We start from the raw sequence: 14,840 nt of genomic DNA, 5'->3' as shown, positions 1-14,840 counted from the left end.
TTTTGTGGCCAAACAGGAAATAGATTCTTGTCCTGAGACCTTACTGTTTTAAAGTAATGAAAATATTTTAGAGGCTACATATTAAAACATTTTTAAATCAAAATGCTATTGTGTGGAAGTAGATTTGATAACTTAGCACTTTACATGCAAATTAGTTTACCTGCTAAGCATTCATGTTGTCAGAAATTGTTAACAAAAGTTGTATTGGGATATAGCAGATGTTTTATAGAAGTGATGTTCCATCCATGCAAAATAATTTTTTAAAACACTTTTCCCTTCTGTTCTTCAAGCCATGGTCTGATTTGACTTTGAGTATGGTTTGAAAGTAAGCGTGCTGTCTCACATACACACCTATGCTGCTATTTTTCCTTCTGACTGTACATTTTACTCCTGATTTAAAAAATGTCATCTTCAGATTATAATTCTACAAGTTGACTGTTGGATTTTTCATGTTTCAGTTGCAAAAGAATGAAAAAATATTTGGGGGTGGAGGGACTCCTCCTCCTGAGGACTCCTTTTGGGGATCATGTTGCCCTTCCATTACTGAACAGAAACTCGTCAAATTTAAAAGATGTTAAACACCGTAACACCTGCAGAAACAACGCGGTATGCCTTTCTTACTGTTTTTAGGCACCTTCATGAATTCCAAAGTTCTGTTGACAAGAACTTCCCAAGACTTCTAAGCACTTTGGTGATCACTCAACTTTGCATGGTATGCACAAGCTTTGCTATGTTCTGCATCTCCTATATTGACTCTGGGTTAGATTCCTTTTCTAAAAATTTTGTTTTATTTAAAGTTTGAGATCGCATTATGCAAGTATATTAAACATTAAGGAAATGTTTATCTTCTGCTGTTGCAGCTCCTAGTTGAGATAGTGGTTGGATGCATAAGACACTTGTAATCTGTCTCTCCTCTTTATATGATCAGTGCGTATGCAACATGTAGCCAGTTTTTCCCCACTTAAATAATAGGAGTTTTATCATTAAAATTGGTTTAGATAACTTGTATCTAAGATGTACTGAGTGTTCAGCTTCTAAATCTGTAGTTTAAGAACTAGGTGGCATATTTTTAAGGATATAGCAAACCTTAAAAATTGTCAGGCATCTAGTGAGTTTTTAAAAAATCTCTGTACAAAAACCTCCATTTGATTTCTTTAATATTACTGATTTCAGTGGACATCAGATTTGTAGGGGCTTTTAAAGATTTCTCCTGTCTGTAACATGAGGTACCTGGATATATTGTTTTCTTTTCTGTAACAGACCTTGTAGTGACACGCTGCTTCTGACAATGTCCTGCAGCTCTAAGAATATTTGGGTAACTTGTCATTGTTCATGTCCTTGTCTGTAAAATGGGCAGAAATAATGTTACAGACTGTCTTGGGGTGCTGCAGAGTATGTGAGAAAAACAAGGTTCTCATGGCAATCCCTACAGAAACTGGCATGGAGAGTAATGTGGTTCATTTCTGAACTTGCCAGTGTGATATCCTGTAGTTGCCAGACGTGTATCTATAGTTAGATTACTCTGTGAATACAGATTTTTATACTAGAAGTAACTTTACTGTAAGCTAAATGCTACTTCCTCTGTTATCCATATGGGGCTGGATAGCTAGAAGTATTCTCAGTTTAAATTGAAGCCTTACTATTGCTTTGTTATGCATGTGTATGCATGTACGTTAATATTTTATGGGAGTTAAAGTAGAATCGCATGTTCCTTTAACTAATGTCAAAAGCCTGAAAATAGTTTTGAGTAGAAAATATCACAGTAAATGATGATTTTTCTCATGCATTATGTACTTGATACACAGTAATAAAACTAAATGGCTTCTGAATTGCACAGTTGGATACAAGGTGAAATGTTAAAAGACGAAACTTTTTGTGACAGCTCCTGTCTTCTTTCAAACTATTTCTATCATTTCCATAATTATCTGTTTTGACAGCCTCCTTGTCAAGAGGGGAAAAAAACGTACTTCAGTGAGTCGTAATAAGCATAAAGTTTCAATGATTGTTTTTGCCCCCCCTTCCCAAAAGAGAATAATTATATTGAAATTACATTCTGTTTAGTTGCCACAATGCATACCTACTTTTTCTGTTTATTTGATCATAAATATTATATATTTGAAAAACGATGTGATCAAAACTATCTTCAGTCATGGAGATTGGTTTACACAGAATTCTCACTCCTTTACCCAGAATGGGATGCAAATTAGAAAAATTCTTTGTTTGACACTGGATTGCACATTATGCTTCTATATCCTTTCAGGTGCTTTAGTTAGGAAGTTTTTTAAATGGGAACTCTGAGATGGAGATTGTACATTCTTGCATAGAGAATAGGGCTTTAGCAAATGAGTATTTTATTACTGACGCCACAAAAAGCTGCAAAATACGATTCAGAGTTGGGAAATGCTGTTAAAAGGCACAGGGATTAAACAGCTCTTCTGAGCAAAATATTTTCCACTATTGTCCAGTATCACAACTAAGATTGAAAATTCAGGACATGCTCAAATGTCTTTACGTGCACCAGATAGCATTTTTCACAGTAAAGTGTGCATGGCTTTAGAGAGGATTATTACTAAATGTGAAAGGGCATTAAAATTTGGAGTTTAAAATTAAAATAAGGAGTTGAGCTGCAAAGGTCTGAACAGAAGGAACTGGTCAGAGAAGTCGCTTAAAAAAGAGCTTGAGGAAGCCGTGCTTGTTTACTTTATTCTGTTCGCTTTGACTTTGCCCTCAGAGCAAACATAGCTGCTCAGCGGCCTCCGCAGGGGGGAGTGGGGAGAGGACCCCCGGGCCCAAGCTGTGCCCTTCCTTGCGGGGCACCCGGGCTGCAGTGGGGAGCTGCTGCCCGGCTGCAGCTCGGTCCCTGTGGAGGGAGCGCAGGGAGCCTTGGCTCCCTCTCCTAGCTCACTGGCAGCACGGCTGAGCGGGGGCCGAGGGAGCAGGAGCGCGTACCGGGGGCGACTGGCACGGATTGCCTCAGCCAGGACCAAACCGGCACCGGGTCGCAGCTCCCGTTCCCTCCTGGCCTGCTCTGTCGCACCAAGGCTGTGCGCGGCCCTTTCTTTGCAGGCAGAGTGCTGCGTGCCAGACTAGCTTGTGACTTTGGTGCTTCTGTGCAGTTTTGTCTCTGATCTTGAACACACTGGTTCTCTATGAAAACCTCTGTTGTATCATAAAGGCAATTCAGAAGCAAACCTACACCAACGACGATTGTTGCCATGCGTCGCGGTCAGCGTCTGCGCCCTTCTCTCTTCCTTTTGCTTTCTCATCGCAGCGTGCTCTTGCCAAATACATGAGCTAGGTTGTGGTGCCCTAGAGGCTGCTTCGGGTCATGCTAAATTCTGTAGCTCAGAAGCAGTGATATAGTAATTCAGTAACAGTTACCATTGCTTTTCTGTAGATTTGAGTTCAACTAGAAGTGTGGTAAATTAGAATTAGTATCTAAATGAGCTAGCCTGATGGTAAACATGGTACTAGCACTGCATGTAAAACTAAATATGAGGATGGTGTCAAAGCATGACTGTACATGTTTGTAGCTAATGTAAGTGTAGCCTAACACTTGCATATGAAGTGTGAAGTACTTTACACTTTAATTACAGTTTTCGTGCTGTTACTGACAGACACCAAAGCACCTCCCATTTAAAGGATTAGGAACCTGAAATAAGCATTGTTTTCACGATGAATAAGCAAGCCTTCCCCCAGGGTGGCTCTAACAGAGAATCCTAAGGAGTTACCTTTCCCTTGCAAGGGAGTGGTAGTCAGATTTTTCTGCTTTCAAAAACACGTGTTGTACCATTAGAGGTCTATAGCTGCATATGTTTAAGCTGTTGCTGCATGTTACAAGCAAAAGCAACTGTTCTAAAATAGCAGCTGCTTTAGTTTAATAATTTTGTTTGGGTGATTTGTCTGATTTACGTTGAAAGGTTAAAGAAAGCTGTTCTACAAAACCTATAGACAATGAAAGATGCCATAAATTGGGATGTATCCAACAAAGATCATTCAGATCTGTTTGCTTTTGAAATATGCAGGGTGCATTCTCCCAAAAAATCACACTGAAGGCACAGAACATGGTCTATATTTGAATACTGCAAATGTTCGGAGATATTTGCTCTAAAATAAAATCTGAATAAAACAAATCTTACACTGATTTGACTAATGTTGATTGTTGACTGACTGAAATTATTTAGCAAGAGTGTTTTTTATAAAATCAGTAGTCAGCTGGCCCACAGTTTGATTTAGATAAGTTTCTTAGTGAATGGGAAGCAGCAACAATATAAGATCATTTAAGAGTGAAAGAATGCTCCGCTCCAAACCTTCAGCCTACGAAGCAGCTCTTCCATGCAGTCCCGTAGCCACTGAAAGTCCTTCAATTTGAGATGGATTTCTAGATTTTCTTCTTCTATGGATTAGAAGTGAATACAGTTTCCAAACAGCAGACAATGGCTTGGTGATGCATCTTGGCTGCCAGAGGGAAGTGGGAGCTTTAAAAAATATAGAGAATTTGCAAGAGTTTGGAAGAAAAGTGGAAATTACAGAAGGTTCCTCATTTGCTTGCTCAGATGCAGCAAATGAAGACTGAGGGTTTGAATGCCAGTGCCATGAAAAAGTCTGATCTGTTTTGCAGCAATGAACTTGGGAGGCAGCAGCATGTCTTAGGCTCTGTTGCCTGCGTGAACAGGCTGCGTTTCGTTATTTGTTCATGTCACTGCTACCATTACCAAGATGTCAGAATATGTGGAAGAAACCAGCTTCTGATGGAAAGCAGCTGCCTCACACTCCACATAGCCACATTGGCATTTCCTCAGTAACAGTGTTAAGTTCTTTAAGAAAACCTTAGAGATCATTTTCTTAAACCCTACCTTCCTAAGGAGGGAAGGTATTATCACCAAAACTGCATTAGTAGCTGTTTGCAAAGAGTAAAATTTCTTCTTTTACATCCCACTTTAAAATAAACTGTAGAAATCATTGTTGGACCTAGAGCTGGCTACACCGTGTCTGTCTGGTTCCAAATTTTGGGAGTTAAGGTGAACATCTAAATGCTGAGATTTCAATTGGTGTAGAAGGTGGCTGGGTGTCTTTCGGCATGCTTCATTTTTTATTTTTGCAGAATAATCCTAATCCTTAGATTTCTCTTTTAATTAAAATGAGAAAGGGCATTTCATTCCTTGGATGTCATGTGGCCTCCTGAGAACTGCAAGTTCAAAGAGTTTATATCATTTATTTGTAAATAGAGCACAATACTTAGAGAGTGTTGGAAGGATAAAGCCAGCACTGTGAAAACTAGTTATCTGGTTGATAACAATATTCTCTGTGTGTTAGGTAGATGTTGTGTTTCCCCTAAAGGTCAGAGCACATTACTTATTCATGTTCATACATTTCCTGAGAAAGCTTCAGTGGTGTATTTACTTGGGCAGTTGATAATTAAGCTAGCCATTTTATAAAATATGTCAGTTCATCTTACAGGAGGAGAGAAGATAACTGTTCTGAACTTGGCAGTGTAGTTCAAAGTGAAAAACAAATGAGCTCTTCCTCACCTGTGCACAGGTGAGCTGGAAGAAAGCAGAGCAGGGCTGTGGCTGCCACACAGACTCGCAGCCTGCTTGTCATGGGTGCAATGGCCTAGCGGTGTCACCTCCTCTGCCGCTGTTCAGCAGGCAACAGGGAGCCCTGCAGAGCCAGGAGGGTGCAGGGGGAGGAACCTTTCTAACGTTCACTGTATTTAATTGCACTGGGCAATGCGCATAGAGAGACTGAAGCCAAATTTGGAAAGAGTGGTTTTAAAGATCCTGTATGTTTCTAGCCCGTCTTAAAGATAGTTGGTCCTATAATATGCATGCAACAGTTTAATTATAATTTGCATTATGATTAATTATCCTATTCAAATTTGGAATTACTTCAATTTTTCTTGTAATGGCAGGAAACCTTCTGTCTGGTAACTACTTAAAACTGCAGTGGTTATGGTAATTGAAGCAATAGTATTTAGAAATACAGTCAGTGGTCAAAAAAGATACATGTCCTAGTGAGACTCTATCAAGTGAACTATTTGCCAGTTAGATATTAAAAAAAAAAAAAAAAAAAAAAAAAAAAAAAGACTCAGTGCCCTGTGAGGCACTTTCACGGAGTAAACTCATCAGTATCAAAGGACAAGATACTAAGAAAACTTCTATGTATTTGACCCAATTTCTGTATTGTGCCAGTTGACACAAGATTCCTGATTCATATTTAGTTTAGAGTTTGAGCACCAACCCTTATTTCAGTGTACGTATTAATGGTGTGAAGTTTATGCATGAATTGGATTCATGTAGTTTCTTTCACTTGAAAATTTTTGTCCTGATATGACTGTATAGATTCTGAACAAGTCACTTCAATATTTTTTCAGTATTGACTGATGATGATCACTTCTCATGCTTTTTTCAAGATCAAAATGTTTATTTTACTAGACCAGAACTATGCTTTGGCCAGTGAAACCTCATAAAATAGTCTTGGCCGAATCTGAAAACCAGATGACAATTACACATCAGAATATAAAATGGACTTTTAAAGCATTTGGAATTTAGTTACAGCTATTATCTGACTGTATAAGGTAAGGTAACTGTGTTAATGCAATCACCGGAAAAGATTTGAAATTAGTAAGTAGCTGTTCGCAGTAAGTGAATTACATTTTTTTTTTTTTAATAAATCATTTGATGCTATTCTAACAGAGACCATATTGCACTCTTCAGATATCACAAAAGGTATGTGCCCTTGTTTCTTAGTAGTGGGGTATTACAAGCACTATAGGGGTAATTCCCTTAAAATCAGTGAGGTTATGGTAGATTTATACAGGCACATGGTAAATGAAGACAGAATTGAAAGATGTAATAATGAATTCATGCTATACTGACTGTTTAAAATTTGACCTTGTGACACTTCACAACATTTTTATTCGAGTATGGGAGAATTTCCTGCCCCCCCACTTCACTGCAAACTTGTTTATCTGCTATTTGTGTATTTTCATACTATAATATGTAAAGTGTTTTGCCTCTGTTCTGTGTATCTGTGAATTTAGGTATAGAGGCAATTGTAAGTGAAGAAAAAGATGTTCATTTTCATGATACCTCTATGATGAGCTTTTTTTTAAATACTTTTTTATATGTTCCTAAATGTTGTACATACTTGTTTTGTCAACTCATGGCCATATTGCATGCATTTTAATACAATTCCTAAAATAATTCCATGGTTGTCTGCTCAGAGGGAGGTGTACTGGTCTAGTTTTTCCCCCCATCTCTGACATACTTGTAACCTGGAGAAAGCTGTTCAGCCTTTTTGTCTTATGTATCACGATTCTAAATGTGGCTATCAGCAGCTCCCTCACACCATGGTGTTGGTTACAGGTAAGTTGTATTTGGGTTCAAAGTGTAAAAATTCATACCACCTTTCTTCTTTTCCTTCTAATCATCTATAGAGATATTTTGTTAGCTGTATCTGCAGATCATCCTTCCACTACGAAATATGCTAATAGATGAAGGACAAACCTCAGTATTTTTTGGGTTTTTTTTCTTTTGTTTGTATTTACTTTAGGAGTTGTGTTTTCCTCTAAGCAAGATAGCAGGGTCTACTAATAGCTCCTTTTCTGCTATTCCAGTGGACAAGTCAGTAATCACACTTGCTTCAGCTCATAGCCTTAATATTTCTCTGTGGAAGTGGCCAAACTGCAGTTCACTAGATCATGTTTATTAGTAAATTTCCAGCTTTAACCTGTACCCAACTATATGTCAATACAGAGTTTCATTAAGAAGAGCAATTTGTAGAAGCCTGCTCTGAATACAGATCGTAGGTTTTTTCTTTGGCTTTCCAACAGAAACGTGGAAATAGTTCTACATGGAAAACAATGTAAAATGTAACCTGATTTTTAATGCATTTTCATATTTGACAATGACTGTATTTAATCATTTTTCCCTTTTGATCCAACAGAATAATGAAACTGGGTCACCACAGTACAGTTTTGTTTTGACAGTATGATCAGAACATTAAGAGCATTTTAAACTAGGGCTGAAATGGACGTTGTACAAAAACAGTTAATTTTGCATCATTTTACCTGCTTACCTTAAAACGTGGAGTGTAAAATCAAGAAAAACAACTGCTTACATGTCTTATTCCAATATTGTACATTATATTTATTTCTATTTTATCTAATTATCTTTATCTACTGTGTTTCTTTTATAAGGAGATTCTTAGGAATGAAAATTATAGAGAAGAAATGAAACAGAAAATCAGAGATGTATCTGAAAAGGACAAGCTCCTTCAGGCCAAGGAATACAAGGAGGGACTTGTTGCTGAACCACTTCATACTCATGTTAAGGGCCATGCATCAGCCCCTTACTATGGAAAGAAAGAGCCTTCACAAGATCCAACAAGCACTGCAAATACTTTTCAGCCAGGTTCCTGGATGCCACCAGGCAGCAGTAGCAGTCATAAGAAATAAATAGCTGTAATGTACAGGTATTGCCAATGGATAAATATTTTAATAGACAACACAAACAATCACTATATATAGTGTGTGTGCACAATAAAGCAGTATTAAAGCTATGTATATATGTATCTATTTTTGCAGAATTGTTAAAATAGGCTTACTTATGACAAACCACTGTTAAAAAAAAAAGTTTGGATTTAGTGAAAGAGGATATATTACTAATGACAAATTGGTTTTTTTTAACAGTTGCTATTCTTCAGTTATTCTTTAAATCACTTTAGGTAAGAGGCTTTCTAGCTAAATGAGTAACTTTTGTAGAATTATTTTTGACTTTTTTCTTGATATAATGAATTTTAGTTAATTAGTACACTTAATTATCTTAGTTCTCAAACTTAGACTTTTGGTCAATATATTTCTGTAGAATTCCTGTTAATTCCCACCATGCTGCCAGTATATCAAAGTTGTTAGCTTTCCTCTGGTAACTGGATGGTCAAGTTGATCTCATTAACAGGAAATACTTTAACACTACAGTGACCATGCTTGTCAGTAATTTTAGGGACCTAGTCTTGTAACTTATGTTAATGAAGGAGTCAACATCTGATAATATTTTACTAGCCAGCCAACAGTGAGCACAAAATACAATCAATCAGAGTTAAACCATATGTAAGTACTATAATAGGGTTCAGAAGCACTTAGTAAAGCTAATGAAAAGTAATGAAGAGGTGTGTTCTTTTTGGCATGAGAGACTGTCAATTATTTCCAAAAGGAGTTGTGGTAGACTTGCTCTTTTCCTTTCTCAGCCACACACAGTTGCGCCACCTAACAAAGCAGCTAAAATCTCACTTTTGGCCTAAGGATTAATTAGTTTTTATTTCTGAGTGTATGCTGGGACTCTCTAGATTGTTAGACATATTTGGCTATAGTTTACATATACACAGATTATTTGCTTAAAGATGATGCTTGAGAATTTCAAATCAAAATAAAGACCACACATTTTCTGAAAAAGTATCAAATTTATTTATGCAGTGTAATCAGTTCTGTTTCCTGTGTTTTAAGCCATGTAAATATCAAAGGTAACAACAGTTGAAGAAAAACGTTGGAGATTTAATTCTGTGTATCATAAAATTTGTAAACATTACATTCTAATAATGCTTGCTTTGACCAACAACATTGGAAGAGGGTCAAAAGTTAGTGCTTGTATATAAATATTTCACATTTATCTCTTATTTCCATTAAAATCCCCACTTTTAATCCTGCAAGTATCAATCACCTCTGTAGGTCTCCTCATTTGAGCAATACATCTGACTTTTTAAACACACAATGAATGAAGGACTAGATGCTAGAACACATAACTATGTGCTGCTGTTTAGAGACATGCTGAGTCTAATAACCTAATGACTGCCTCTTTAAAACTAGACTAATAATAAAAATTAAGCTTTGAAAAACTAATAATTTGTTTAAAATGAATTGAGATTACGGTTAAATGACTTTGGCATACTTATAATGCAAACCAAATTTGGATTTTTTTACAATGGCAACTTCTTGCAACCTGGAGGTTAGCAGAGTTCCAAGGGCTATGACAACACTGCCCCCCCTGCCCCCAACCTCAGAAGGTCCCAAATCACATGTAGCAAGAAGGTTAGAAAGTAGGAGGAATTATCACCAATGTGCATATCCTCCTCATATACTGTTCCACAACCATCTGCTATAGGCCACTAACACAGGATACTAAGCAAGGTGGGCCTTTGGTCTAACCCCATTTATGGCTGTTCTTTTAGGCATAAGAAGTTTCTGAAGGCAGAAACAGGTTATAGCTAGAGTGTTCAGGTGATAATTTAAAAAAAAAAGTAGCATATTTTGTAGACCATGAGTGGCCTGAGACATCTTAAGATGTCAGGAACAACCAGCTTCCTGGAGTCTGGACTGAATCTAAAAAGATTCTGTTGATGGCTGGTAGCTCAGGAACCAGAAAAAGCCAAGTTTCATTCCTTTGTGCAGAAAAGCCTCACCATGAAATAAGCTACAGCAGCCTCTCTGGGAACAAATCTCATTACTGAATCTGTGTGAATATTTTTACTTCACATGGGGCCATATGAAATGTCCTTAAAGGAAATCAGTTAAGATACACCAGCAAACTACAAAGCTCTGAAGCTATTTTTGCTCTACAGCTCTGCCACAGGTATGCCAAAACTTGCCTTTTTGTAATCCAGTTTACCATGTACTGCAAATACCTGTTAGCACAACATGGACTACTGCTGCAGAAAGTTTCTACAGCAATAGAAACAAAGGGAGTGGCTTGCTATGCTAGGGACCAGAGATCGCAGCATAAAGGAGTCAGTTAGCATTTTTCCCATAATTTAATTGATGTATTTAAGATAATTGTTAAGTCATACTCAGTTAAGGAAAAAGTATGTATCCCCACCCAGTGGATTAATTTTTGAATTTAACATGCAAATTTAGAAAAGCAAGCTGCACTAGAATGTAAGTAGTAGAAGAAATGGGTGTACCAAGTGTCATTTTAACACAAATCATTTCAGCAGAAATAATATCCAAGGAGTTAAATTTCATACTTCAAGAAATCACAGGATCAAGTATCAAAGGAAGGTTACAACAAAAAAGATATTGTACAGCAGTGCTTCATTTAAAAAAAGTTGATTCCTTGCACAAGGAAGGCATTTTTGCCCACTTAATCCTTCTTTGTTCGTTTGGCTTTTGCAATATTTTCCTGGCGTTTCTGCTTCTTCTTTTGCTCTCGCTCCCTGGCTTCAATCATTTTTGCAAGTTTCCAGGACAATGCTGCACTGATTATGAACAACGGTGTGAGGGCCAGGATCACCGTGGTGAGAAAGCCATAGGGGTCCTTTGCAGCCCACTCCACAATGTATGCAGCCCAAGCCTTAATATCAAACATCTTTTCTGTTTTTCTATCAGGGAAATCCTATAAAATAAGAAAGATAATTCAACTTCTGAGTATTCAGAAAAATAAAAGCACGTATATATGGCAACTACCATTTTAACATAAATCATCATTGTTCAATATTAAAGGGCAAGCTGTTTTTTACTAGAAGTTAGAGTAACGCATAGTATGTGAAAGTGAGTGATATGAATGTATAGCCAACAGCTCATTAACTACAGCGTTTACAAAATAATTAGGCATTTCGTCCAACACAGCTTCAGATACTACCGAGAAAAAGCTACTCCACGGAGGAAAACGTGAGGTCTACAGGTTTTTCAAGGGAAAAAAACCCGTCCCGTTAGTTTATCTGGCTATAGCTTGCACTAGGGGCGGGGGGTGGGGGGGTATTTTGGGTATCAAGCCAGCAGCAGCACGCGGGCAGGTCAAGGGAACAGGGCTGGAGGCAGCCCCTGCGCGCCCCCCGCGGGGCACCGCGCCGCCCAGGCGGCTGCTCGCGGCGGCGCCACTCGCGCTCCCGGCCGCGAAAAGGCCGTTTCGGCGCCGCCCGCCCCCGCCCGCGCGCTCCGGCCCGCCGCGCCCGTTACGGGCGGCCCGCGCGCGCCGCGCCGCGCCCCTCCCAACGGCCGCCCGCAGACCCGTGCGGCCCTCACCTGCGGCGGCAGCGGGCGCCGCCTCGGGCATCCTCCGGGCGCGGCGGGCGGCGGAGAGGGGGGGGGCCGAGCTCCCTGCGGAGACAAGACACGCGCCTGAGGGAGAGCGCCGGGCCGCGGCCTCCACGCCGCGCAGGTAACGCGGCTCACGGCGGCGCGGGGAGGCACAGCCGGGTCTCAGGCGGGGGTGGCGTGGCGGGCCGCCTCCTCTCACTCGCCGCCGGCCCGGCAGGCCGCTGCCGCTGCTGCCGCCGCCGTCGGCCCCTCAGCCGCCCCCCGCCGTACCGCTGGCCTCGAGGGCGCCGGCCGCACCACCGGAAACAGGAAGGCGGGAGCCGCTCCTCCCATGCCCTCTGTCCTCCGGGGAAACAGAGTTCACCGCCCCGGCTGGCTAGAGCGGCCCTGCCAGCCGGCCGCAGCAGGCCGGCCCGCCCTTCCTCCGCGGCCGCCGGCGTCACGTGGCCGCGGGGGCGGGGCGCTCTCTGGCGGCGCTCCCGTCCCCTCGGCTGTCCCCTGCCGGTGGGCGCGGGGGAGGCGCTTGTGTTTCCGCCCGGGTGTTTCGTGCTGCGTGGGGCGGCGCCGGGCGGCGGCTGGTCGCGCGTGGCGGGGTAGCCGCGGTCCCGCGGTGACGCGCTCGGCGCAGGGAGGCCGGGGGAGCGGTGTGCGGGCCGGGAGCGGTGTCGCCGCGTCTGCCTGACGTGCTGCCGTCGCGGACCGGCCCTGGCGCCGGGCGGTGGGGTAGGCCGCAGGCCTTCCGTCTGCCCGGGTGGGGCCGCAGGGCATCTCCTGCACCTCGGGGGAAACGCCGGCGGTGCGGGGGTGGCTGCAGCCCCACGCCGCTCCCAGGCGCAGAGGTGCTGCGCGATGGCTGGTTGCTGCCGTCGGAGCTGTGGGTGTTGCACTGCTCCCTGTTGAACTGACCTTGGCAGAAATGCTCTGCTGCCTCATTAAAGCTGCGTGACTGTTACAGCCCCTAACTTTCCCGTACTGGAAATCCAGGGTCTGAGCTTTTGCTTTACGCGTGTTGCACCAAGGTTTTGCCTCTTTTTCTGTGTAGACACATGCACTTACATAAATAAGAAATGTAGCTTATATTTCCAAAGCAAATGTAAGCACAGGATTAGGGTATTAGCTCGGTACATGAGAAACTCTTGCAGTCGCTAAAATTGTATTGATCATTCGGGAGTTCCATTCTTTGCAGCATAACAGCAAATACCATAAGGCTACGCAGCTTTTGTATGTCTGTTTTCTTTCTCATGAATATTTATATTATTCAAAGGGCAGCAGACAGGCAAATAGGAAACATTTTGCCACAGGAGAGAGTCAGTGGCAAAAAATCTGACTGTTCTAAAATGCTTTAGATACCGAATATGTGTTCAGTGCAGTTCTGTGCTATGCACAAATTTTTATTATAGGCTAATTGTGCATTCTTACCTAAAAGTTAAAAAAAAATCAAAAACTGTAGTGTTCAGACTGTGCCTATAACATCTATTAAAAACATTGTCTCTGTACATGTGTTTTCAGCCATTTAGATAAGCGTTAAAATTCTTAGGATATAGGTCCCTGCCTGATTTGTAAATTGCAAATGTTAGCAGGATATAACAATCTCAATTTATTGGAGCATAGATATTACTTCTGAGATATTGTATTTATTAATATAATTACACGATGTTTTTGCATCCTGTGTTGCCAGGTTAAAAGTAGAAGGGCTATTACATAAATAAATATAGTATATTTATGGTAAAATTGCACATTAGGCTAGAAGGGACACATATGTTGATGCTTGGATGTCAAATTCAGGTACATATGCCAAAATAAGCACTGACTTAGTCAACAGCTATATACATGCTCCTTAGCGTCCCTGCCTTTAGATATACTGCAAAATTAATTTCTAGTTCCATTCTTTCCCATAATAGTAATAGTCTCATCTATCTGTCTGTTTCTTTGCCTTTATCAATTTAAAGAGAAAAGTGCCTGATTCATTGAAACAGGGAAGAAATAAGTAGTAGAGGTTTTTTATTTGCTTTTCTAGGAAAACTGATCTTCTGTAGTTACCTTTTCTGTGTGTACTTCTACCCCAACAACTTCTGAAGTCATTGGCCAGTTATATAGGCAAAGGACTAGAGGTCTCATATATAATAATCCCCTTTAAGTTTTGTGAAAATAGGTAGATAGGTAGAGAAGAGAGACCCAGGCTAGAACTGAAAGCTGCAGTTCATCCATGTTTGTTAGGGAATAAGAGGTGTTGTGAAAGTAGCACTGGATGAGAAAGCTTCTTTTGGGGCTTGCACTCCACAGAATTCAGAATAATTCAACCACCAGGCCACAGGAGATCAGCCTACTTGTTTTGCTTTTGTGAGTGATGCAATTGTTATACGTGAAGTACTCGGAGAACAGGAATTCTAGAGAGTTCACTATGGCTTGAACAAAGCAGCACAACCATTCACACACTGTAAAAATACTTTAAAAATCACATTAAGCATATGTTTATGTTCACTGTCATTTTGGCAATTAACAGTTACTTTGTATATCTGCACTTTAACATCTCTTCTAGAATTCCTTTAAATGACCCTGTTCTGTTAATTTATAGGTACATGTGTATTTGTGTGTGTGTGTATATATATATATATATATATTAAAAAAATACACAAGTTTTTTAGCCCAGAGACATATTTATTTTTGTATTTGTCAGTTATAAGATGATGAGCTAGAGACTTGGAGAGCTTAGGAAGGGGCAGGAAAGGATAAGCTAATGAAAGTCACATCATTTAAAGTGTGGTTTGAAAGTCATTGTTTGGTGATTCATACTAAACATAACGTTTTA

At 40.5% G+C, this 14,840-nt stretch overlaps 1 protein-coding gene across 2 annotated transcripts in view; it reads left to right on the top strand.

Moving 5' to 3' along the window:
* The window catches only part of LOC135324688 (NADH dehydrogenase [ubiquinone] 1 alpha subcomplex assembly factor 2-like), a 59,569-nt gene extending 49,668 nt beyond the window's left edge, over positions 1 to 9,901 (top strand). For both annotated transcript variants that reach the window (XM_064501448.1, XM_064501447.1), the window contains one exon: positions 8,204 to 9,901. In XM_064501448.1, the coding sequence (XP_064357518.1) occupies positions 8,204 to 8,461 (258 nt within the window). In that variant the 3' untranslated portion in view covers positions 8,462 to 9,901. The remainder of the gene's footprint in view (positions 1 to 8,203) is intronic.
* The last annotated feature ends 4,939 nt before the right edge of the window (positions 9,902 to 14,840 follow it).

This window comes from Dromaius novaehollandiae, chromosome Z, assembly GCF_036370855.1.
Source record: "Dromaius novaehollandiae isolate bDroNov1 chromosome Z, bDroNov1.hap1, whole genome shotgun sequence".
NCBI classification, from domain to species: domain Eukaryota; kingdom Metazoa; phylum Chordata; class Aves; order Casuariiformes; family Dromaiidae; genus Dromaius; species Dromaius novaehollandiae.
Note: the sequence above shows the minus strand (reverse complement) of the source record. Positions and strands in the feature narration are given on the sequence as shown.